At 36.0% G+C, this 25,097-nt stretch overlaps 3 protein-coding genes across 7 annotated transcripts in view; 1 reads left to right on the top strand and 2 right to left on the bottom strand.

Moving 5' to 3' along the window:
• LOC139697411 (uncharacterized) overlaps positions 1–8,228 on the bottom strand; it is a 92,774-nt gene extending 84,546 nt beyond the window's left edge. For all 3 annotated transcript variants that reach the window (XM_071596098.1, XM_071596099.1, XM_071596100.1), the window contains exon 1: positions 7,541–8,228. In XM_071596098.1, coding sequence (XP_071452199.1) covers positions 7,541–8,220 — 680 coding nt within the window. In that variant the 5' untranslated portion in view covers positions 8,221–8,228. The remainder of the gene's footprint in view (positions 1–7,540) is intronic.
• A 3,505-nt stretch (positions 8,229–11,733) lies between these two features.
• Positions 11,734–22,645, bottom strand: Wbp2 (WW domain binding protein 2). The gene is made up of 7 exons (XM_071596128.1): positions 22,536–22,645; positions 22,023–22,197; positions 18,936–19,095; positions 18,686–18,838; positions 18,073–18,207; positions 16,064–16,149; positions 11,734–13,109 (listed from the first exon to the last, which is right to left on the bottom strand). The coding sequence occupies exons 1-7, from the start codon at positions 22,589–22,591 to the stop codon at positions 13,065–13,067; spliced, it is 810 nt and encodes a 269-aa protein (XP_071452229.1). The 5' UTR covers positions 22,592–22,645; the 3' UTR covers positions 11,734–13,064.
• Positions 22,646–22,915: 270 nt separating this feature from the next.
• The window catches only part of Ent3 (equilibrative nucleoside transporter 3), a 31,663-nt gene continuing 29,481 nt past the window's right edge, over positions 22,916–25,097 (top strand). For 2 of the 3 annotated variants that reach the window (XM_071596127.1, XM_071596125.1), the window contains exon 1: positions 22,916–23,416. In XM_071596127.1, the coding sequence (XP_071452228.1) occupies positions 23,247–23,416 (170 nt within the window). In that variant the 5' untranslated portion in view covers positions 22,916–23,246. The remainder of the gene's footprint in view (positions 23,417–25,097) is intronic. The other variant, XM_071596126.1, reaches the window with a different exon arrangement.

Here is a 25,097-nt window from a genome sequence, read left to right as displayed (position 1 = left end):
ATGCATCTGTCACACCCACGCCCCCTTTGCTGCGAAGAACCATACTTGTGCAAGTGTGCGGCGCGAGAGGGCCTGCCGGAAAAAATGATGCCCTCCCCCTCCTCGCTCTTTGGCTGACTGCGCTCCCCTCCGGGGGCGGTCGACGGGGACGGGATGTGAGGGAGGTGAGGGAGGTAGGCGGCGACGATGTGCGACGCGAGACGGGAGAGGGGAAATGGGGAGAGGGGGGGAGGATTTTGAGGGGGGAAACGGAGTGGAATAGGGAAGGGAACAAACCCCCTGGAGAGGATGGCTGTCGAGGAAGGGAGGGGGGAAAAGTTCGGAAGATGTGAACCAGAAACGGACGAGCGAAGTGTAGAACGTTCTCGAAAGGGCTCTCATCCCAGGGCGGGTTCGTTAAAAGAGTAAGTTTCCTCCACTGAACAGCATATTTCCCACGCGGAACACAAATTCCAATGTTACGACTTCAAATGTATTCCACTGGTCGTCCAAAACTTGAATGATTTATTGTTGCCCTAATTTTAGACTAAATGTATGTACTACGTCATCCATATTTTCCTGGTGCAAACTAGCATTGTCTTTTCTCCTATCAATATTTCCAGGGTTTTAAAAAACTAAGAATTTTATCAATTTCACTTGGCGAGAAGAGTCAAAAAAGTCAGCAAATAATGAGAAGAACTGATCAAATATCCCATAAAAATGCTCTCGATAATTCTGTGGCAAAACACGCTAAGTGGATTGGATCCCAACGCTAAGTTAGTAAGTAGATATCTTAATCGAAGGAGATTCCATCCATCATTTCGATGATGATTAAATAACATAACGAATTTTAAAAAAACCTCTCATTCTATTTCTTATTCAAATGAACACGTGATTAATGGCACCTTGACATTATATTGACGCCGCGTAATTAATCTGATCTGCTCTTCCCCTAGCTACTCGGTTATTACTCTTGATCCATATTCGGCCAATCTCAAAGATTAGTGTCTTTATACCCAATATTTGTTTAAACCCACATTATTTTCTTTAAGGTAGAGAGAAATCTGGAAAAGTCCAATCGGTTAGGCGGGAAGAATAAAATAATTCCAATTTCCAAAAGAAATTTTGGCAGCTAAAGTAAAGGTTTCAGAAGGAAATGCAAACGCTAATGCTGTAAAGATTGGTAGAAGTAAAATTCTTCAAAAACAAAATTCTTCAAAACCCATTTACTGTTGCTATGCTAAAATAAAATTTATTTCAAACGGTCATGTTTACGTATACCAAGGGATGAAACACATACTAGGGAATTCTATAATTTTTCAACGAGAAATTTTCTACATTTGCACTGTACGCGATTTCTACAAATATAATGTGGTAATTAAAAGTAATAAACCTAAAATAATAAAAAGAGCACTTTGCAACATAGCAGTCGTAATATAACAAATAACAAAATGGTAACAAAATTGTTTACTAAATTTATGGCGTGACAACACCAATACACTCATCGACGAAATACCCTTTTAGCGCCACTAGTTAACCTTCTAGCGCTCAAAAAATTAATATTTTTGATTTTACACTTGCTTAAATCTTAGTTATTAGCTAAATATTACTGGCAAAAATAGACAAACTGGACATTGCGATTCCATAGCAAGGGTATAAAGACTTCGAGTTTAACTGAAATATAAGATTGCATACAGTGACAGAAACAACGCTGGCAAACAAGAACCCCGGAAATAGGGAGAACATGGGCATACCGTAGTGACAATTCATGCATCCGGTAAAAATCACATTACCGAGGTGAAAGACGAGAGAGAAAAATTTCCCTGGGAAGCGTTTGAGTCCTCGTTCTTCGGTTAGTTAGGGTGACAAAGTTAAACAAATGCCGCCATCGCCTTCTCCGGAAGAAGAAATGGAGACATCGATTTGTTGACTTAATCCTAAATCAAGCGTAATTCCAGACACACAACCTCTGAATAGGAAGCCGTGATTGGGAAGCCTGGCAGAGGATATGGCGGAACCGATCGTTTTCGCGCCCGAGATTCATAGGGTTTCACGAACAACAGCCGACAATGTTCGAGCTTTTAGGAAAGAGAAAATCCCTTTTAAAAGAAGAGAGAAAGCGCCAGAGTCAAATGGACAACAAACGAGATATAATGGAGAATCTTTACGCTCTCCAGGGACTTTCGGCGTATCGCTGCTAGACATGGCACTTGGACAAAAGATGATTTGCCAACACCTTCACAATCTTCCCTCTAAATTTTGATCCATCGGTATTTACTCTTTTCCACCCTGAAAATAGATTGGCGATTGAAAATTTTGACGATTTAGGTCTTCCTAATCCTAAGAGACTGTTTTAGCCGTTACTCTGTGGAATTTTTCCATCGTATAGAAAGAAAGAAAACACAGTAATTCCACATTTACACTTTATTCAGACGACCATGGTTTCACCACTGCGTGGCATCTTCAGGTGCCACCTGAAGATGCCACGCAGTGGTGAAACCATGGTCGTCTGAATAAAGTGTAAATGTGGAATTGCTGTGTTTTCTTTCTTTCTATACTTCCTAATCCTAATGTATCCATGCATTTACGAATGCTAACGGATTTCTTTCGCAACAATGGGGTAGACAGCTAAATACCATGATCCTGTCGTTTGCACTAGATACACTCCGAATCCAATATACTCCCGTGCTATTTATTACTATTCTTATTTTGGCCGACCCCGGTGGCGGCGGGGTAACGTCCTCGTCTGCCATTCCAAGGGTCGCGGGTTCGATTCCCGCCAGGGTGAGTTTTCCTCCACCTAGGGCTTGGGTGTTTGTAAATGTGACCATTGTTATCGTTGTTAATAGTTCGATGTAAAGGCCAAAATGTGCTGTTTTCGGACTAATACTGAATAAATAAATAAATAATTATTTCGGGGAACCTGAAAAAAAAGTTACTTCACGACAAGCATTTTTTTCGAATTCTAAAAACTGAGCATGCCTACTATTTTAAATCAATATCATCTAACTTTTAACCTGATTGCTCAATATTGTGAAATGCGGAAAAGAGTGTTTATTTACTTTTAAACTGCATGACGATTCAGGGAACCATGACTGAAGCTTCTCGCTAACAGATTATTCCTGAGCACGTATTTCTATCATATGAACACACTTATAATGTCCGAAAAGTTTATATAAAGAGTTGCCAACTATTTCATTAAACTAAAACGGAACTCTATTGTTTTGGGGAAAGATAAATCTCATAAAAATACATTGAAATGGCTTTCTCCCTTGAAAGTAAATTATTATGCGCTGACTTACCCCATCAGCCGAGAAATTGTCTATATAATATTTCATGATTAGAGCAATAGACGAGGGTAGATATATATTGGGTGAGGATGTTTTGATTGGATGTCGGACAATATGGTGCTTTCTTTCTCGATAATCCAAAGATCATGGGAGCGCATGTTTTCCTTAATTTTCATTGGGCGAAATAGGAACTTCTCTCTCCACCAGCACAAACATGTTTGTTAACAACACAAAGGCTACCGCGTTCTAATTATTTCCAACCTCCCGGACTTCTTTTTCTAGTAATCGTGAATTTCATGGCTAGCTCCCGAGCTCACTTCGTGCACCGGGCACAATTCAGCTCCCGCATGACTTGTAGGGATATCTGAGATTATCATATTATAAGTTACTGTGCGGAAATTGTTTGCGCGAAAGACTATCTGTTCCAATTTTTTATGAAAACCTTATTATGAGAACAATAATTTGATTTTACCCACAAATTTTTCACATTATCCCGGAGTTACTTAAATTTCATTGAAGACATTGTGCCTTATAATTCAATATGGACAGACGTAACATTGGTAGGTATGACACAAAAATAAGAAACGTATTTTGGCAGTTTATTGCAAGTTTTGATGCATCTAGTATAGGCTGTCTTCGATCAGCGGAGAACCATTATTCGATATAAAGCTACACATTTTCATTTTTCCATACGATTACTGGGTCATTAGCGAATGCTATAGGGATTTCAGAAAAAAAAACTAAAGGAACGTGAACAACACAGTGTCACGCACGGGCAATTGCGCGCTCCGCTGAAAATCGTGTGTTCCCTACCTAATGCTTTATTCTGTAAACGGATGTGGATTGCCAATAGATTACAGATTGATATAGGATGAACACTGAGACAACATTACATAACGTCCTACTCAGAGTACAGGTCCTGTGCTTATGGCTCCTAGTATTAGACCTTACTCTGCCGTCGTATAATTTATACCACAAGATAATATATAATACCTTCCGTTTTACACTATTCTTGAACTAGAAATATTTTAACCTCCTTGGAAAGTTTCTTCCTTAAGATCAAAATCGAAACTCGGAATGAACACCCACGCTACATTCCGTTCATTCCAACCAAGTATGTACGTGGCTATTATGAACGTCCACTTACAAAACGGCCGTCACTCTTAATTGATTCAATTGTATTATTTCCCCTCTATTTAATTATTTCAGCGATTGGTGCTACTATTTCCGGGGCAACATACTGAACTATTGGCCCACGCAGACGATTTGAAATATTTTAAATTGTTGCTCACGTCAACAGATTACTGAAGATAAATCTTGGATGATGGATAGCAACAACTATTGGATGGAAGCAAAATGTAATAAGTCACCCCTATGTGACCAGTGTCAGTCATCCGATGAGCCCCTCCGGAATGCAGCCCGGCAAGCACTGCATTCTAGGTTGCATACAGCGTCAGGAAGCAAACAATCCGATATTCATTCGGCTTTCGCTAGCGATCCGCACACATTCGTCAGACCTCCACGGAGTTGAGTTAGGGAAGCATTACAAACCCTAGAGCAATCCTATTCTGATCTTTTTCTTCCATGCTACGATGAATTCATCCGCCCTCCTCCAACTGGATCAGAGATAACCTTTGATACGAAAATGGGTGAATTGGTCACACGAAAATGTTCAAAACAAAAATCCGTCACGGGCGATTTTGTTGCTCAACGCTGATATTGCGCATTGACGCCCCCCAGACATGACATACCGCCATTCCTTCGCGAAGGCATAGCTTGCATTTTTCTTGTCGTACAAGGCAAAGGCGGAATCTATGACGTTGATTTTGAAAATGAGGGCCCTGTTAAAAGGAGGATCATTTATAGCTCATAAATTTGTTTTATTAAATATCTTAAGGAGTCAGCTAATGCCATAAAATGTATAATAAGACAGGCAAAATCCACATTGGAGAACCAACGCCTATGATGTTTAGTTTGTTTCGATCGCAAGAAGGCGACAAGACAGAATGGATGGCTTAATGGGGCCGTTATCCAAGAAGTCTTAATAATGCCTTAAAATCGAATATGATCAAATGCATATGTTGCTAATAAGTTGACGAAACTCCTCACATCCTACCAAAAGGGTTAGCGAAAACAATGACGAGCAGTATTTTTCTTATGGAGTAATTTCTAGGCCTCAGAAAACCAGAGACCGCATGAGGGATATTTCGGGCTTCAGTTGATTTTTAACTAGGAACGTTTGTTGAAATTACATAGAAATGGGTTTCAATAATTATCACCGACCATAATTCGTATAATATGGACACCGTATCCAAGTGTAATGGAATATTTAAAGAAGTTATTACTTCTACTTAAAAAGTCTTTTTACATGCCGGCAAAGTATAACTCCCTCTCCTATACAAGCCCCTCACAATGCCCGTCACTGGATAGCACCGTATTTGGGGCAACAGTTCGATATGGCAGAAGTTCCCTCCACGTGTAAGCCAGTCGGTACCCGTTTGAGACGACCCCGTCGGGAGGACACCGCGAAATAGCCCACTCGAGATATCTCTTAACGAGTTAAGAAATGCAATAGAGATAACTATGAGTGAATCCTCAGAAATATTATTTCCTCTAACTGAGATAATCTTTCACGGGTTATTATTGATTTAAGGGATTGGGTAAGCTAATTTATTTTTAAAAATATACTTGATGAGAATTTCAAAAATTATTACACGGGTTGACGAGGAGAACATTGGGGGGGGGGCAGCAATACCGAATGTCAGTGAAAATCAAGTAACAGGCAAATGGACCAAATGTGAGCAAATTTTACTGCGCCAGATTATGGCGCAATCTGGCGCAGTAAAAATGTCTAAATTTGCGTTTAAAATGCGCAGAAATGAGTTTTAAAAAACTTCAACAGACCATGACACGCAGAATAAGGACGCTTCAATCAAATGTAACGGAACGCTCGAGGAAAGTTCTTAAGGGTAATATCTCTTAGGTCAATGAAAATCACAAATCCATGTTTTCATTGATATACTGTAATCCTCCTGTTACTATGGTGAATATTTGATGTCAAAGTGATAAAGTATATACCCAATGATGCCGAAACGAGATGTAAAGCAAAAGGTCTCAACAGGTTTTTGAATGTGAACAGAGAACTTATTATCCGCCCGAATGCAACGTTTCGGTAAAAAAAGGCGCAGAAAAAGAAATCACACAACATTAAAAGTAACATAGGGCAGAAATCAAAGAAGAAATAAGAATGAAGTATTGTCAGAAGAGTATATAATTTCTTAGGTAGTCGTCCGGTCAGACTGATTAAAGTAGGAAATTAAATCTTAGCAAGATGTGAAATTTGTATTTATAGTGAATTTATAGTTAATGTCAGATTGGTAATGGTCCAATAATGGAATTCATGGAGTGGATGAGTTAAAAATTCCAACGTAGGTAGTTAGAAAAAATAGAGGCTATTTGAGAGGCGAGGATGGCGCTGGATAAAATAGAATTTTATGAATCAATGGCTACTCGCAGCATCCCCTCGAATGTAACACCACTCGTATTTTTAAAACATCGCCATTAGGATCTCTACACCTTCCAATATTTCCAACCTACCTACCTCGGATTCCGCAGTATAGATATGTATTGAAAAAAGCGTGTTTTGTTATAAATAACAGAAGTAGCGCTGTATTGCATCCATTCGAGAAATCGATACGTATGCATAGATGCTTCGCCCGCGTCAGCATAATTAACAAATACACAAAATAGATTTATTTCCCTTAGGTCAAGAGTTGATCGCCGTGAAAATTAATTTTATCGTAATCTTCAAAGCAGTAATATAAATGCTCTTATATTTTTCTTACATGCATGACAGTTGTGTACTACACGCAGGAAAATGTCTGCAGCATAACACAAGAAAATATTTAAAAATATGAGCAATTTAATAGCTATGTACACAAGCAGCCGCTTATCAATATTGATCATGATAACAACAGTAAATGTTCAACACATCTCGAAAGCTACGTCTTGAACTCGCCGCTCTCCTCTGATTAATTGAAAATTGAGAAATATAATTGCGAAATTTAAGTCTAAAATAATGTTCAGTCATATTGCTCAGGCTACTTTACATCCACTAGATGCTATCAAAAAATATATACGCATTACATACAATAAATTAATTTGAAATCACCAAAAAACAAGCGGGCATGATATTAATCAAGGAAACACTGTTTTAAAATAAATACACAGGTAAATGAACACCCTTAAGAGAAAACTGGTTGTCAACTTACCAACCGATGTACCACGGCCTCTGACCATCGGAGAAATTCGCTCTTTCCTTGGACATGGCAAAAACTTCTCTCAAGCTCACAAAGTCAGTTCTAAAAGGAAAAAATTGGCATTCTTCCTCCACACTTTGATAATAAGACTCCCGCCTTGCATTTGCGCTGTCATTATCACCAGCACCTTCGTACAAACGTCGAAAAAATTCAAAACTAAATATTCGTATTGCAGGCCAATGATTCGCGCCTCCCCGCACAAGTATAGGTCTTGACAAATACGCCAGTTTTGAAAACTCTTCTTTAGTTGTATTATCCAGGATCAGCACGCTATCAACTCCTTTACACACCTTGCCGCAATCTGTCAACGGCCTTGTCGCCTCCATCACGAAGAAATTGTTTTGAAGCAAGCACCTTTGTGTCGTTAACGTCTGAGGGAGTAACACAACTAACAAAATTGTAAACACGGCCGTTGCCAATATGCAGAGAGATACTCCGCTCGAGTGCCAGGGCTTTCCATTGTTTTCGTCTGATAACCGACGACTTTTGCATTTGGCATATGACTCCCGAATTTTCTTTACTGTAAACCCACTATTGAGCGCTTCTTCATTTAAAATCACAAAGGTTTCTAGTATATCTTGAGCTTTTATTTGTGCGTCGACGGAATAACACATACTACTTGGGACCGCCATGTTGCGACTTTGACATTCCAGTGAATTCTGCCGACAAAATACAATCGGAACTCCCTCCTCTGGACTTGTTAGTACATAAGAACGCCGGAGAACGGCAGCAGCTAACAATGATAATCACTTAAGGATTTCTATGCAGATAAACAAACTTCCAATTCATGTACTATTACCAATAAAAGTCATTGATGGTAAATATTTCATTTAAAAATGTGTATTGCCGTCTACATCAATACTAGTTTAATCGATTATACGGAAAAAAATAGTCTGGATTACTGTTGCAGATTGGCGCCAAACTTTAATCAATATTTATGATCGACCGACCATACTTTCAATAAAATTAACCACTGTGAGTCATGTGGTTGTAATGAAACTTAAAGTCTAGTACAAGTATAATATTTTACACTTATTTTGAATAATACCTGAACAGTGCATTGATATTTCAGTCATGAAAGCATGATTATATGATGCAGCTGCTACTGGGCCATGCATGGCACTAATACCTATAAATGAATAATAAAGTTATTGATGAATAACGCATGCATCTGATGGATATGAATAGGGCACACAAATTTCATTTGTACATCAAGGAATGATTTTAATGAAAACTGTGAAGAATGTAAAATATCTCGTAAACATTCTTCCACCAAAGCTGACAGCTGCTGCTACCTTCTGGCAGTATGAAGAACTCATAGTATATAAGCATGTCTATGGAGGGAACTTAATTTTAATTACTTATTGGTACTTTATTCGTCGATTAAGTATGAAGAGTCACTTCCAGCCTTGTACCCTAAAATCATGTCTATTTTTTTCATTCTAAAATTTATAACTTGCGGAAAATTTGGAGTTAATCGACTACTGACATGCTTCTCTATAAATTAATTGATAATAGTCATACATTGCAAATACAATGCAACTTTCTGAACTCTAAGATGCCATATTTACAGCACTAAAACCATTTCATCAGATACAAGGACTAACTTTCATCTGGCTCCAAGCCTTCGGCCTCTCTGGTATGGATAACCCTATCAAGAGCACTCATACCCCCACCCTCTATGGGTCATCGAAACATGAGTCCTTCCACCACACCAAGGTTATAGTTCTTGGGAATGAGATCCTTCATTTTATATCTAAACAAATATTATTAAATCAGATTATGTTAATAATATTTCAACATTATTTTTTTCTCCCTCCAACAATATCATTATTCAAATATTTTACAATAAAATATATGTGAGATTATCCTTATTTGTAGTTAAAAAAAACCTCATACTCGAAATACTTATTAGGACTTGATTTTTAGCTGTTTTGATGTTTCTGTGTCTGTGGGAAGCTTGATTATAGTGAATTTTGAAACAAATTGTTCCAAAGACGACTAATCAAATCTGGATCAAAAAATCTCATTACTTTTAATTAGGATTGTACATATCATTTAGCTTGTATGCTGAATTTTTAATCTATCAAATTCAAATAATTATGACATGATATTTATGATGCACAATTCATATATAAAGATGCTTTTCATGCTCTAAATAACCCCTTTAAAAGTTTCTTGCATGCTTGAGGAATTTAGCTCGAGTACATCCTTTGCTCCTTTAAGCACACACTTTTCTCACATTTTCCCATCAAACTTGTTTAGAACCAGAGGACCATTGTAGCATCGCTGCATTTCTATATCTTAACTATTTACATATTAGTGATTGTGTCCCGCTTGTATTTATTTTGGACCATTTTAATACTGTACCCTGAGGAGTCTCCCACATGAGAAATCACGTGTGAATGTTTGGCATGCAAGGTTGAAGAGGGGCTCCCAAGGCAGAATGACTGTTTTTGATGTGGGTTTCAGCAGCACATATATGCAGAAGCTCATAACTACATAGGTCTTAGTCGTCACTAATAGATTAGTAGATTCGGGAAGGATTTCCAGATTTAATGTCTCATGCAAGCAAAACATGTTTTTTCTGAGTATAAAGGTAGAGGTAAGATTTTATATGATATTTTTATGCTATTCATTTTGGTTTTACCCGATTAAAATTTTAATGAACAGATTTGAAATGATTATTTTTAGCCATCACCATACTTGGAACTATGGCACCCTCAATCTAGTCGTATGTTCTCGAACATTCCATGCATAGAAAATGTTTAGCGAGAAATAATAATGAATTTGCACAAATTTCAAGTAATCAATGCGATATAAAACTCATAACAAAATTTCTTAGGCATAAAAAATGTTACTAAATCCCACACTACATATAGTCACTCAAATGATGGTTGCTAGGGTGGACAAATCTGTACTAAATTCAAGAGGGTAACTCCTCACCAAATGATCTCTTTGAATCAGAGGATTAGCTATACACATCCCTCAAGGAATAGGAGAAAAGTGAAGCATTTGGACTTTCATCAAAGATTGAGGCTTAAGCTTTATGAGGGCAGCTTATTCTTAAAGAATCCTAATCCAACAGAGGTGAACTATGAAATTTTGCTTGGTTTTGTTCAACTGCCTGGCAAGGTTGATATAATAACCATTGCCATATTTCCATGCCTCACCTTATAATACAAAATGCAACAGTGCATTACAACAAAACCCTTCTCCATACTTTCTGCCTCCCCTACTCCTATCCAATACTCTTTCCCCTCTCTATCCCATTCATATGGGAACTCCCATAGTCTAACAAAATACTTTGCATCCACATTTATTGTCTTCTTTGACTTTCTTCCAATAACCTTCTCCCCTTCCATTGTATTTAATTCTGTCCATTTTTACTTTTTTAATCCTTCTCTGCATCCAAGCAATACCTTTGACCATGCTACCTACCAGTGCCATACAAAACTACACACCATTTCATAGTTCTCCTTGATGACAATGTTATAGTTAGTCAAACATTATACGTATTATAACCCATTGGACCACTCCATGGTAATAGTTTGACTTTGACCCAACTAAAAGAGCAATGAACACACGCACATTTTTAATCATTACCTATTTTCTTTAAGGCTATTTTAGAATAGCATGACCCTTAGCTGAAATTTCAGATGAGATGGCCATTGTCTCTCGAGAACAAAAATATCATAACAGCAGATATTTATGTACAAAATATTTGATATTTTTTCTCTGCTGCAATGAATATGGCCAAAATAATGTTTTTGAAAATAGAAAAAATGCAACCATGCTTAGTAGGTAGTCTCTTCAATTTTTTTGCTTAAGATGAAGAGTCAATTTTAAGAGTTGGGTAAATTAACATTTAGTGTAGCCATAAGAAGAAAAAGTAATGCATGCTGACGGCAGCAGTGAATATGTATTAGGAATCTTTAAATATTTGATGTGGGAGATTTTCTGAAATGATATTTCATATGCTGCTACACTGTTTATGTTGTATAGTTTAGGTAATGAACATAAACTATCAAAATGAAAATGCTCATAAGAACTGCATCTTGATATATTAAGCATGTGACAACTGCATTGAATATAATTTATGATATCTCAATAAATATATAACAGTTAAGTAAAATAAACAAATATGATCAAAACATGTATATTCTTACAATATGCTACATAATGAAACAGTGAACTTCAAATTTGACAATGCAATTCCTTTTAACAAGTATAAGCCATTTGAAAACCCACTCAGAAGAAAGGAGGAGCAATCAAATCATGAATCAAAATCCAAAAAAAATATATAAATAGCTTTGCTTACTGGAATGGGGAGGAGTCATAAATGCACAACTCACTGCTGGAACATCAATTAATAGAACCATAAAATGTTTGCATTCATTTGTGTTGGAACATATTAATTTCCGCACACTCTGAAGAGAGTATCATCATTCTCCGACAGAAAAAGGTATGCATTTTATACTAAATAAACAAAAACATAACATTAATGAATTAAATATATGCTTAACTACAACAAAAGCTACAAATATTTACACAGTGCCCAATATGTTTCATAAATGGACTTTGGCTGATAAGATCATTTGGATTACATTCCAATAAATGCTTAACATTTCCAAGAAACTGCGGGAGATGCAGCAACAACTTTTAACGGAGTTATCCGCTAATACGCATTTCAATGAAACTATTTCAGAGTGTAAAAATCATTCGCCTTGATCGGGATGCAAGTGAATGATGGGAGTGATCGGGTCAAGGTAAATGATTTTTACACTCTGAAATTGTTGCATTGAAATGCTTAACATTTGTTGAAAACAATACAATTTTTAGGAAAAATAGCTGGTATTTCTTGACACAGAGAACAACAAGGCCTACAGAAATCAATGCATTAATATTCTCAACAGCCTCAAGTCAATTTTTTATTAGAGAATAACATTAGATATACAATTAACATTTACAGGCATCTTGAACTATAGTAAAATCACTGATAAAAACAAGCAATAAATTTAATATAACCAATGTATACCTTCCAACCACCACAATGTACAAGTCTATTGGAAAATAATGAAAAATATTTTGCTTCTTTTTTAAAAATACAATCACATCACAACAGGACAAAATATTCTATCATTGTATCATACAAAATCACATGCAATATGCAAACATTTATGCAATCTCCATTATAGGTGCCAGATTATGCCTCCAGCCCAAATATTGTAAACAATTAGTGTCACACCCAGTAAGTGATGCAGGTAACAGAGATTCCTACATAAATTTTGAATATGCAGTGCACAAATGGCAACATTAGAAGGCTTTTTTCATCCGCAGGTGACAAGGATTTTCAAAATGTAGCAGTACGCACTCCTTTTCTGTGCAGAATTGGTGTTGTGATAAAATCTTCCAGTAGGGTCAAAGGAAGCAAGTATAATATATGAGAAATATATACGGTAACAGTGCAAACACTTCATTGCTGTTTTTTAGTGGCATCTTGATACGTAGGAGGAGCTTCCTTTAATAGAAAATAAAACACATTAATTGCTGTTAACAGTTGCATAAAAGTTAAGGAGGAAAACTTATAATACTACATATTTGCACTAAGGGTTGTAAATACACAAGAAAAAGCTATCAATTAACACCGATAACTTCAATGGTTTGCATCCTTCCCATGGGCTATATTCCAAGATAATACAAAAGAGCTCGACAAACCTGATTACCCCTGGAGTTTACATTTTGTTCTAATTAGAGCTTACAGAGTCCATTTCTCTACATTTTTGATGTTTTCAAATCATTAGAAATATCAGTTACATTTCATTACCATTCAACTGTTATCTGAACTACTACTGATTGAACTAATCTGCATCTCTACCCAGAAATAAGCGCAAAATGATGGGGCTGTATCTAAATTAAATTCAATCATGATATCATCTAATTCTTATCTTTCTAAATCTTCCAGAATTTTCTCTTTGTATTCCATTGATAACTATGGTGGTGAGTTTAATTTGATGGTGCTGGAACTAAGTTTTAGCCAGATGAAACCCTTTCACATGCAATGCTCATTTGTTTTCTTTTTTATGTCTAACCTTTCCCTTAACTTGACCTCTGAACTTCACTCCCTCATCTTCATATTCTAGCCACAATCTTATAATTCTCCATGATAAAGTTGATGGAAAGTTCCCTCCTGGACGATGACCTCCTTGGGATTTAATCATCACTGCTGTATCAATGCACTACTACAAAAACTGCCACTTTGAAAAATTGGCCATTGCAAAACACATTCACACAATTATTACTCTCTAAGAGTTATCCCTCAATAGGCACATCCAAAATGTCACACTCGACAACACTGAGAGCTTTCATATTTACATGCATCATGACAAAATCATGAACAATGAACTGAGAATAACAACATTCCCTTATTTGACATGGTTGCTGGGTTTAAATGTACACATGCAATTCAATACAATACCAACCACATTTTCCCCTTCTCTCCTTGCCTCACCTCCCCCACCGCCAAAAGAAACTGGTCCCCTGATATCTCCCCCACCGCCAATAGAAACCAGTCCCCTGCTATCTCCCCCACCGCCAAAAGAAACCAGTCCCCTGATATCTCCCTCACCTCCTCCTACCTGACTACACTCACTTGAGCATGGGCAGTATTTTGATACTGTTATCTTCCCCAGTGCCTAACTCTCACTTCTATTGATGGCCACCTAGTCAACCAAAATATTGGTATTCGTAGAGTTCCACAAAAATCAATATTGGCTGTAGGATTTTCATCTTACAAAATAGTGAATATTATCCAGCAAGTAGGCAGTATTGATCGTTCTTTCACTTATGAGACGGCAACAATTTATTCAACTAATTGTCTAACTTTATCTTCAGCATTATGCAAAAATGAAGTATCAGTCAATATTCGGCTACTTTTGACTTTCACATCAAATTTTCTGATTGGACATTATCATGGACTACATGTAAACAAACCCTTGAGGACACCCTGAGTACATTTGAAAAGAGCATATGTTAATCATCTTAGGTAGTCCACTAATTAGAGTTAGGTGTGGAATACAATCATGCATTAAATGGATTTTTAACTTAAACCTTCCCCACTAATTAAAAATTCTCTTTGTTCTATGCATTCATTTTAATTCCTCTTGATTTAGGTTTAGAAGACATTTTAACCCACGGTATCCTACCCACCCAATGCTTTAAGGCACTGAAACTATCACTCCCTAGCAACAGTACCCGCTGTCTTTCGAACTGACTCCATTTAAACCTAACACATCTGTAAATCTTTCTCTATTTTTTGTTGTAAACCCTCGCCGTACTCAACACCCTTCTCACATTCCATGACCATCTGGTGACAGCTGTTAACCACTTGTGTATCCATCTTCTTGACTACTTATGTCAACTCAACTGTGTACGGATTTTGTATCATAATGACTTTGAAATAAAATCTTCCCAAAACAACTCTTTCCTACCATTTAGAGACCTCCAGGTGAATGTATGGGTAAATAGTTCATTGCGGCTGATTTATTCTCCCACATTTCTCCGAAGACTTTTCTACATCTGACACTGTATTACTGCATATAAGTGATCTTAAACCTTGTAATATTGGTGGTCTATATCTAAGCTAAGTGGGCTGAATTTCTTGAGGGAATTTCTTGAGATTTCTCTTCATCCTATTATCTTCACCTTCCCCAAATAATTTTTGCTTTAATGAATTGCCTACATCTTAGGGTGGATATCATTTTTATTTTTAAAAATTCATCCAAATTCTAATGTAGCACATCCATTCTTTCCAGAAATGTACTCCTTGTTGGTCTCTAGGCCTCCTCTTTTCATCATGCTTCATTCACCTAGTTAGTTCCTAGACCAACTTGTTAATTAATTCTCTATACATTCATCAACTGGAATTGATGACTTCCCATTCCTTTAGCATACTGTGACTCAGCTATTGAATTCAGACGTGATTGATATTCTTTCGTTTTTTAAGAACTTTCCATCTTAATCTACTTCCCCAGACACCTCATTCTCACTTAAATTTATATCAACTAATCTGTTTAATGAAAAATTGCTTGTTTAATTACTTAAACTATGCAAAAATATACATAATGCTCCACCATATTATTTATTCCTCAACACAGGCTACGAGTATCATTAATGAAAATCTCTGTTTTAAGGAGGAATAAAAATTAATTTCCTAAATTAGGGACAATGATCAGTTTTTGCCAAGCTACATTAACGTCTATGTTGATCAACTATTAGGTTACCATACATTTTCAATATGTTCATATAGGTCACAGTTATTTCACTTAAAACAAAGGCCAAAGGGAAGTCTTAATTTATTTCATAACTGAGACTGATCAAACAGAAGGCCACCACATTTCTATGGGAAATAGCTGAAGGTGGTGATTTGTTCATGATTGCGTGATTGGGATAAATTTGTGGGACTGAAACACTTACATAATATGCTGGAGGTGGTACGTAGGCACACTGTGGCCGACTGGGGTCAAAGTATGCACTCTGTGCGGCCTCGGCTGCCTTTGCATCTGAAGAAAACAACAAATACCAAAATCATGCACATACATTTGAGCATTAATATGTGGGTGAATGGTGTCCATAATGTTCTCAAAGAAGTCATCTTCTTTGACTGGTTAATATAGTACAATTGTGGAATAAAGAATGGCAACAACTCACTCCAACCTTGTCCAGTAGTAATCAATCTTTGTGTTATCAATAGGACTAAAGAAAACATATTCATACAAACTTAACACTTTCAGGCTTCACTTCATGGAATTATTTGATGCCCATATTAAAAGAGTTAATAATTTTCCCCTGACTTTATTTCAATGTAAAATAGGTTTAAACACATAAATTGTGAAATCAAGTCTGTGGAAAATCACCAACTCTTTTAACTTGGAAAACTTATATTCTACCACTGGTGCAAAGTAACTTATCGAGATTTGACCCAGATTTCCCCTTTCCTTTTTTCCCATTTTTCTTATGCATTTGAACAAAGATAGTACTCTATTCCACAAATTGACAGTGCTTGGCAATATTTCCTGTTGAAAGATCCATTTCCCCAAAATTAAATTGAGTGCTTGGGAACTAATAGTGCCATTTTCTTAACAGCGTCCCATAACCACTGATGTGGAATCAACAATAGGTAGAATGTTTGAGTCCTGCGGTTGTGTGCGGCAAGGAAGTAATTTTCTGTATATAATCACAGGATGGGTGACTACTGTGCATCTTTCCCATTTGATTTCATCCCTGGTATTGGATTTAAGTCTCTGTAAATCACAATGTGGGTTGTTACGTTTGTATTAAGTTTATAGGCCATCCTCGCTATTATTACAACACTTTAATTATTTTAAATATATTACTCACTTTTGGATATGCTCCCCTTCCACCTTCCTAACCTTAAACTCCTCCACAAACCAGGTAACACAACATTATATAGGCATCTAAAATAATGCATTTTCTGTCTATTTCTTACATTCAGCGGTTGCCAAAGTTACCAATTTCCATCAATAAGCAAGAATTCCTTATAATTATTAACAAATAGTATAAAATAGTACCAATGCACAGACAAGAGTACAACAGACAGTATACAACCATCATGGATACAGGCTTTGCAGAGTTTGTGACACAGAAATAACAGCCATACTGACGTAGACTGCTTGTGTTTTGAAACCTTTAATCATTCTATATTTTTATGACCTTTTTATTGCAATGGTATTGCATGTGCATTTATTGGCACAATCTATCTTTGAAAGGCCGCAAAATTTCATTTAAATTGGTAGGACAATTCAGACAAGTGCTCTATTAAGAACATTCTTATTTCAGCTTCTAATTCACAAAATCTTGTTGATACTTATCCATGAGATGCATTATAATTATGTAGTCCATCACTTCCTATGATAATTTAAAAACACAGTTTGTTAGTGTTGAAGATTTTTATATCTAGCTAAGAACAGGATGCACTGAATGCCGTGACAATTACATTTCACATAGAGTTTGATATTATAAATAGAGGAACGATTCTATCCCTGAATTCATTGACATTCAATTTTGAAAATAAGAGTTCATTATCCAAAATTTAATTAATGCTGTTTGACCTACATATAGGTAAACAACATAAGTACACTTTGATATTAAATGTTCACAGGCTTATTAGTGGATGAAGAAAACTAATTATCTTTCATTAAAAAGAGGTAAGGATTTCAATCAAAATTTCACTGAGAAGATATATTCATGTGAACCAAGATCTTAACTATTTTCATCTCCCAAATAGTTACGACATACAGGAATTCCTACTTTTTATATGCACATATTGTATGATTTATGGTGACAGGAGACAATTAAATGTCATTGGAAGCACAGAAAATTTATCCTTGTTGATACCCTATTTTTCTTTTGTAGTGTTTTAACATATGCATGCCACATCCATTCAAAGTCAGTCCCTTATTTACCATTGGCAGCCATTGGTGGCTGCGTGAAGCCCATTGCCCCAGGAGGTGCACTTGGTGCAGTTGCATTAGCGTATCCTGTGTAGCCATTGATCCCTGGATATGGTGGCGGCATATCAGTCATGAACACGCTATTGGCTGAAACGATTAAAATAAGGCTATAAATAGTGCCCACAAATTAAGAGAAACTGATACTTGGCCACTAGACTCACTGCTACAACAACTATGGCCAGAAGTAAATATATTGGAATCTCATCTGGGGAAATAAAGCAAAGCTAAGAAGAGGCTCTAAATTTATGAATTTTTGAAATTTTATTTTACACACAACTAAAAAGAATGCAACACTAACTGAAGGCTTGACTAAAAACGTATAATTGTATAAAAAATTTTATGCCATTAAATTATAAAGTACAAGTAGGTAGCTGAATTACATGTTCATTGAAGAGGCAGTGGTTTCTTTTCAAGCCAAACCCTTAAAACTACAATCATCAACACCCTTTAATTATTGGTCATTATGGCACTACACCAAGGCATTAATGATGCATGATCCCAAGTAATTAATTTCTCTCATCAGTGTATTATTCAAGTTTCATGGAAGTGCATATGTGATAATTACCTGGAGGGTGATCAGGAAAGGCATGGACTGGAGGTGACCATCCATAGTAACCAGTCTGGGGTGGGGCATAAGCTGGAGGAGGCGCAGCATACCATGCACCAGATGGCGGAGAATAAGGAGGGGGTGCATCTCTTGGTGGACCATTTCTGGAAGCTGTGGATGTATAGGAGGACATTAATGAAATTTCTGCAGGACAGAGTGGAAAATGAAAGCCACAGAGGGTTAATAAAGAGTGGATTTCATGACTTACCCATTTGGGCTGCCTTCAGCATTGCCTGTCCAAAATCAATGGCTCCACCAGACTTAAATAAGAGTTTGAACTTCACTTCACCAATCCAGTTCCCATTAGGCTGAGCTCTCACTTTGCCCTTGATAAAATTTGCTCCAAATACAGGTTGCTCCAGTTCCACCTCAAGAAAAAGTACAATGAATCAATAGAATGGTTAGAAGAAAATCAACCCCTAGGGATATGAAGAAAAACCTTTTGCACTCCACAGAAACTCATTTGTAAATTTACCGCAACAAATGAAATAGTTCCGGCAATATTCAGGGACAGATAAGGATTATGACTGTAATCACTCCAATTATTTTAAGAAGGACTCAGGCACTTCACATGCTACAGGTAGTGTGCATTAGTTGAAAGGTTATCCCTCTAGTGATTTCCTACTTGCAAATTTCAGAGCTTCTTTCAATATAATCGTTGTCTTGAAAATTGGCTTTCACACTAAATGGAAATACAAATTCTTCCAATACCATATTACCTCATTCTAGAAAATAAGGTAATTAACCACCTCTTGCAAGATTTTTGTAACACGCTCCACTTTTCCATGTTTTCACCGTTCAATATTCTGAAAGGTATTTTTTGTCTCCAGAGATTACAGTATTTAAATTGAAAATGCTAATTTTACCTCAGGCAACCTTAACTCTTTTTTTTTCTTAAGTATTTCATGAAATATAATGAAATACCATCAATGAAGTAGAAGGGTTATTTTTGTTTCAATATTCCTCCAGCTTTCATTCATTACAAGTTGAGCGTTCCCAATTTAAAAATACAAAATCGAAATACAAACATCAAACGAAATAGTACGGATAAGTAAAAGATGAAAAAAAATTTCAAAATGCTCTGTTTTGTATCTTATTGAAACTGGAAACCACCCACTCTTGATGTGTACTCCCTCATTCAAGGTACCACATCAACTACACTTAAAATGCATTTCATGAGAATAAATAAGAATAAATGATATTATAAACATTATTCCAGTTAAATCACCAAGGTTGTAAGAATACAAAATTTTTGGTTTGTCAGCTTACTACTTAACAGTGAACTTTGCTATGATTAACAACTACCCTTGCAAACGGAAGCAGCATTAGTAATAGCAAAGAAGTGAAGCATAAGCATACGGTTTTACCGATTTCAGATAAAGTAATGAAAACAAAAACTGGACGGCAAAACATCAGCAAAGCAATTTCTCAAGGACATAATGCATCAGATCCTCAAAAGAGGGGTAAAATAATCATTTAGATCTTATGCTTATCCAGTGGTTTTGATTTTGCCAAAGTGAGGGATTGGTTTCAAGATAAGTCTAAAAACTGTTTCAATAGAAATTAACTCCACCAAATTAAACAATGGGATGGATACAGAAATTAAAAAATGGGACAGTACACATGTGGTGAACTTTAATCAGATAAGGAATTCAATGAGAAGTTTATTGAAGTCTTTGAAGGAGATAAAAGTTTAGTGCTTGTCTTCAATAAAAAAACCAAATTTCTACACACAGGAAGCAATATGTTTCCCAAATATTTTTAAAATGTACCAAAGGATAGCACCAGAGAAAAATAGAATTTTCAACTTCTTTTACCCATGAACTAAAGCAAATGCTGCACCATAATTTTTGTTATACAAGTCAATTTTCATTTTACACAAATATCCTAACTCCATTTATAATATAATAATGCCTATGTTTTGCCTTTGTGAAATATATATATATATATTGAATTTGCATGGGTGATGTGTTTCATTAGTCAAATAATTCAGCTTTATTTTCCAAGTTTATATTTGAGGATATCCAAGGCCCAAAGAGTTAGCTTTATCAATAAGAATAATCATTTACACAAATCAAGAGATATAAAACCTTACACATGAAAAGTGTTTGATAATAAAATAAATAAATGACTTTCATCATAAAATACTAACTCCTTGACCGCAAGTTCCTCTGAATTAACACATATACAGTATTCCATTATGTCCATTCTCCAGGAAAATCTTTTATTTAGCATCACCTGTGTCTTGAATGTTTCAGGTTACAGACTTTATTTATGTAGAGATCGAAGAGATTTTTCTGCCATTACAATATTTAACAGTTTCATCAGAAATACGATTATTGTGCCCCTTTTTAATAGATGATGCCTTTTACAAATTGGAAAATTAATGCAAAACCTTTTTACCAAATATTATTTACTTTTGTCAATAACTTCAGGTCCAACAAAATTAAATTGGGTTTTCATGAAAAGAAACATTATCGTTAGGATTTCATTAACACTTAATTATATTACTCAGTTTATAGTTGAGTCACAAAATGACCCATATCAAGATTCTATTCTTCAACACTATTTCAAACTATTATTCTCCAGGTAGCACATCTAGCATGTGGTAAGAACATCTTTGTGCAAGACCCTTGAGCTTGACCGGTTATAATCAAATGGTGTGATTTCTCTCATATCTTACTAAGGCGCTACAGGTGGTATAACGACAGAATTAGACAAACTGGGTCATTTGGTTACCAACTGTAAGCTCGGCATCAAAGTTACCTCATCAGAGATTTAAGTGATTGGAGCACCCACCTACTCATGGGCAGGACCCTAACTCAAAAACGAAGATTCACCATTGATTTTTCTATTGCGACATTCATTTGTATTTTCATTGAGGATTTTCAGGTGTAGCAAGCAGTGACACAGAAATATGAAAAAACTTGGTATCTATTAAAATAAAATATATATAAGTCATTAAATTTAAGTGGAATATATTCCAAAAGATAGAGTTTTGGCATAGCTGATGGGTTGTGCACGTGAGGATTAAAATTGACCTCCATAGTTGAATGTCAATGTTATAACAACTATTTACGACATAAGGGAAGCCACTTGAGTCAACTTTTCTAATGAAGCAAGGCTTATTTTAAAAGTCATTAATATCCATGAAGGTAAATTATTTTCCAACAAATGGAAAACTCACTTAAAATAATAGCCACATTAAATTATTAAAATCAAACGCCATAACAGTGACCTTAAGTGGTTTAAGTTAAAGAAACCAACATAAATAAATTCAAAATTCGATAATTACCTCGCTGATTGTGACAAATGGAAAACTAAATGACTGCAATTGATCCCTGGAATCTTTGTGGTTGAAAATCATCCTGTGTGTTGTGAGGTACATACGACCCGTTTTGCTTCCCTTAAATGCTGGGTTGTCATTTCCATGGAACTCAACCGATACGTTGTTGCTAAATAAAATGATTCTGGAGGAAGAAAGTATAAAACATTTGGGAGAGAAGAATGATACACATCTTTTAAATTAATGAACACCAAAGTATAACTCGGAATTCAGTAGAACTACGCAACCCATTATTTTACATCAGCACCCGATGACACGAGGGGTGGCTATTCACAATTTAAAATACAAAAAGTATACAATGCTAAATAGAGCAACACAGGAAACTAACTAATGGTTCTAGATCATTCTGTGAACCAGATGATAGCGACTATAAAATTCTCTTCTGCAAATAAAACACTATAACTAGGGCAACAACAACAGAGGATTGAAACACGCCAGTACTATTATAAAAACTGAAATTACCCTTCTCCTGCATGAATTAACACGCCACCATTTGCATGCGCAGTATTTAGCGACATTTTCGTTAATAAACACCGACAACTCTCTCCACCTGTTTTCGACACTCAATTGTCAATCATGAGAATCTCCAGAAACTTGCGTAATTATTACGTCATCAAATCCTACGCTCATCGAAAGTATTACTAAAATAATATTGATACTTAGTTATATTTTACAGTGAGTCACTTTTGATATTTAAAAAAAATACATACATTTTACCAATTATTTATAAGTCATAAAGGAAACTTCATCATGGGTGTGGTATGCATAAAGGTCCAACTTGATTATGTACATGGCGGAAAAATCAATGCGGACTTTCGGTCATGACATGCGCACAGGGGGAATTAAAAAGCCACACCAATCTTCAACTGTCGTTTAGATTTACCGAAAGGAGCCGGTTTATTGTTCTTGATGTCATTCTAAATGTGAAATATTATTTTCATTCGTAAATATTGTGATTTGTGCGCTTAGCTTGGCAGGTCTTATGTGTTACAAAGTACTTGCTTTTGAGCACAATACTTGACAGGCAAAATATACGACAAAATGTTATATTTACTTATTTCGCTGTGTGAAGATAGTGCGAATGATGAGGTAATACAAGCGTATCAGTAAAATTCCTTTCACATTGGCATTCCAGTTTGTTAATCAGGCAGTTGCCCCACAAATAAAAGAAAGATGGATGAAAATTTAAGCAGAGGATATATACAGCTCGGTAAATCTCGACCTTCAGCTGCTAGATTTAGCCATGGCAACCACCAACATATTTCCCCTCCTGTTGACAAGTGCAACTGTATATATTTGGCCTTAGTTCTGGCTGGAGTTGGATTTCTACTCCCTTATAACAGGTAATTTTTAAATTAACAGGCGATTTATGGCAGGGGCTCGTTTAATTTTGGCTTAGAACTATTTTACTGCTCATTGTTTTGCCTGCATGTGAGTACATTGAATTGGTACGTATAACTCCTTGGAAAGCATTGATACACAATTTTCAAGTTATGTTAACTTGCTTGTTTGCTAATCTTGTACCCTCTACTAACTGACGAATTTCATCGGGTTCTCAATAGTGGTTAGGAGAAATGGACCTGTTGAAGATCCTTACATTTACAAGTAAAATAATATTTTATCAAGTTGTAATCTATTGCTATGCCAGTTATCAATATTACCCTTTAGGTAAACATTCACTTTGTAATTATATTGACAATGGAATTTCTCATTCATATTTACGCTATCAGTTGTAATTGTTTTCGTATATTTGATGTCAATTAATTTCATCCATTGTGCAGTATCTGTTTTCTGTCCTCCCTGAGTGAATCTGACTGGCAGTATAGGTGTGGAAAAATAAACAAAACTTATCCTGTCATGGCTATTATTGTTTTACTGTCATTTTAATGGACATTAGAAATTAGCAGTTGGGAAGTTTTGACCATGAAGTTCATTTTACTTGCCTTCTTGCATATCTCAATCATTTTGATCAACTTGAAGATATTTATCAAAGAAATCAGATTTATAGAAGAGCTGAATAATTTTGCTCAAGCCCTTGGTATTTGTTCATAAAGGGCACTTGGCCATATTTCAGAGTGACCCTCCCCCTCTTTGTTTACAAGGCTCTGATAACAATTCAATGATAAAATTGCAGTATGTGCTGGCACTGGTGTTACAATTGTATGGAGTACATGATTTTATGGAGTCATGAATGGTATTCAGAAATAGTTGCTAATTCAGCATTGGCATATGGTTTATTTTGTTCTCACCCAGAGGGGTATTTTTGATGCTATTTTTTGGCTGGTTAATCACCCAGAGATATGTGAATTAAGCTCTATTTATGTCATTTCATAAAGAGGTACTTATCTTGATAATCTTTGTATTAAATAAAAAATTGATGTGCCATCTGCTAGTGGTATGACCATATTTTAATATTTTATCTGATAAATCAATATAATTGGAATGAGCTAAGCCGTAGGAAGTGATGTGATTAATAAAATGTAATGTAACAGTGTATGTGGATTGCCCAAAACAACTTAAATAGATTGGCTAACTATAATGTTTTGAACTTACCTAATTATACATCATCTAAATAAATACCCCACAATCCACCTAAAGTGTGTGACGGAGGGTAAAATCACCAGGTGGGATGGATAAGGGATAAGAGATGTTTAAATGGTTAGGAAAAGAGAAAACCGTTAGCTAAAAAGCCATGAATAAATGTTCAAATCTGTGTCATGCAGGTGGAAAACTGAATACCAGATATGTGTTTATTTCAGCCACTATAAAAGTTCTTTGGTATGCAAAAAAAGAGGAAATAAATATTAACTCCATCCATTTGCAAGATAGACCTCCAGCATACTAAGACAGGTCATGCAGTACAGGAGAATAAGAAAGGGGAAGTTTTGTTAATTCATCGCCCTACAACTTATGGTCCCCAGCCCTACAGTCACAGGTAGAAAATGTGACACCCCGCTGTTTGTAGGGCATGGTGTGTTACATCACCCTAGCGTAGAGGGATGAAAAAGATAGCCTGAAAATGCA

Source organism: Hetaerina americana, unplaced genomic scaffold (assembly GCF_022747635.1).
Source record: "Hetaerina americana unplaced genomic scaffold, ioHetAmer1.1.p SCAF_76, whole genome shotgun sequence".
NCBI lineage: Eukaryota > Metazoa > Arthropoda > Insecta > Odonata > Calopterygidae > Hetaerina > Hetaerina americana.
The sequence above is the reverse complement of the archived record's forward strand: the minus strand, read 5'-3'. Positions and strand labels throughout refer to the sequence as shown.

Bases quoted from the DNA above. Each gene is read 5' to 3' on its own strand.
- Wbp2 (XM_071596128.1), bottom strand. From the start codon at position 22,591: ATGTCGCTAAATACTGCGCATGCAAATGGTGGCGTGTTAATTCATGCA. The intron at 18,839-18,935 runs GTAAGTCATGAA...ATACATCCACAG, and splicing joins GCTGAAGGCAGCCCAAATGG to CTTCCAGAAATGGTCCACCA. The intron at 16,150-18,072 runs GTAAATAAGGGA...TGTTTTCTTCAG, and splicing joins GCCACCAATGGCTGCCAATG to ATGCAAAGGCAGCCGAGGCC.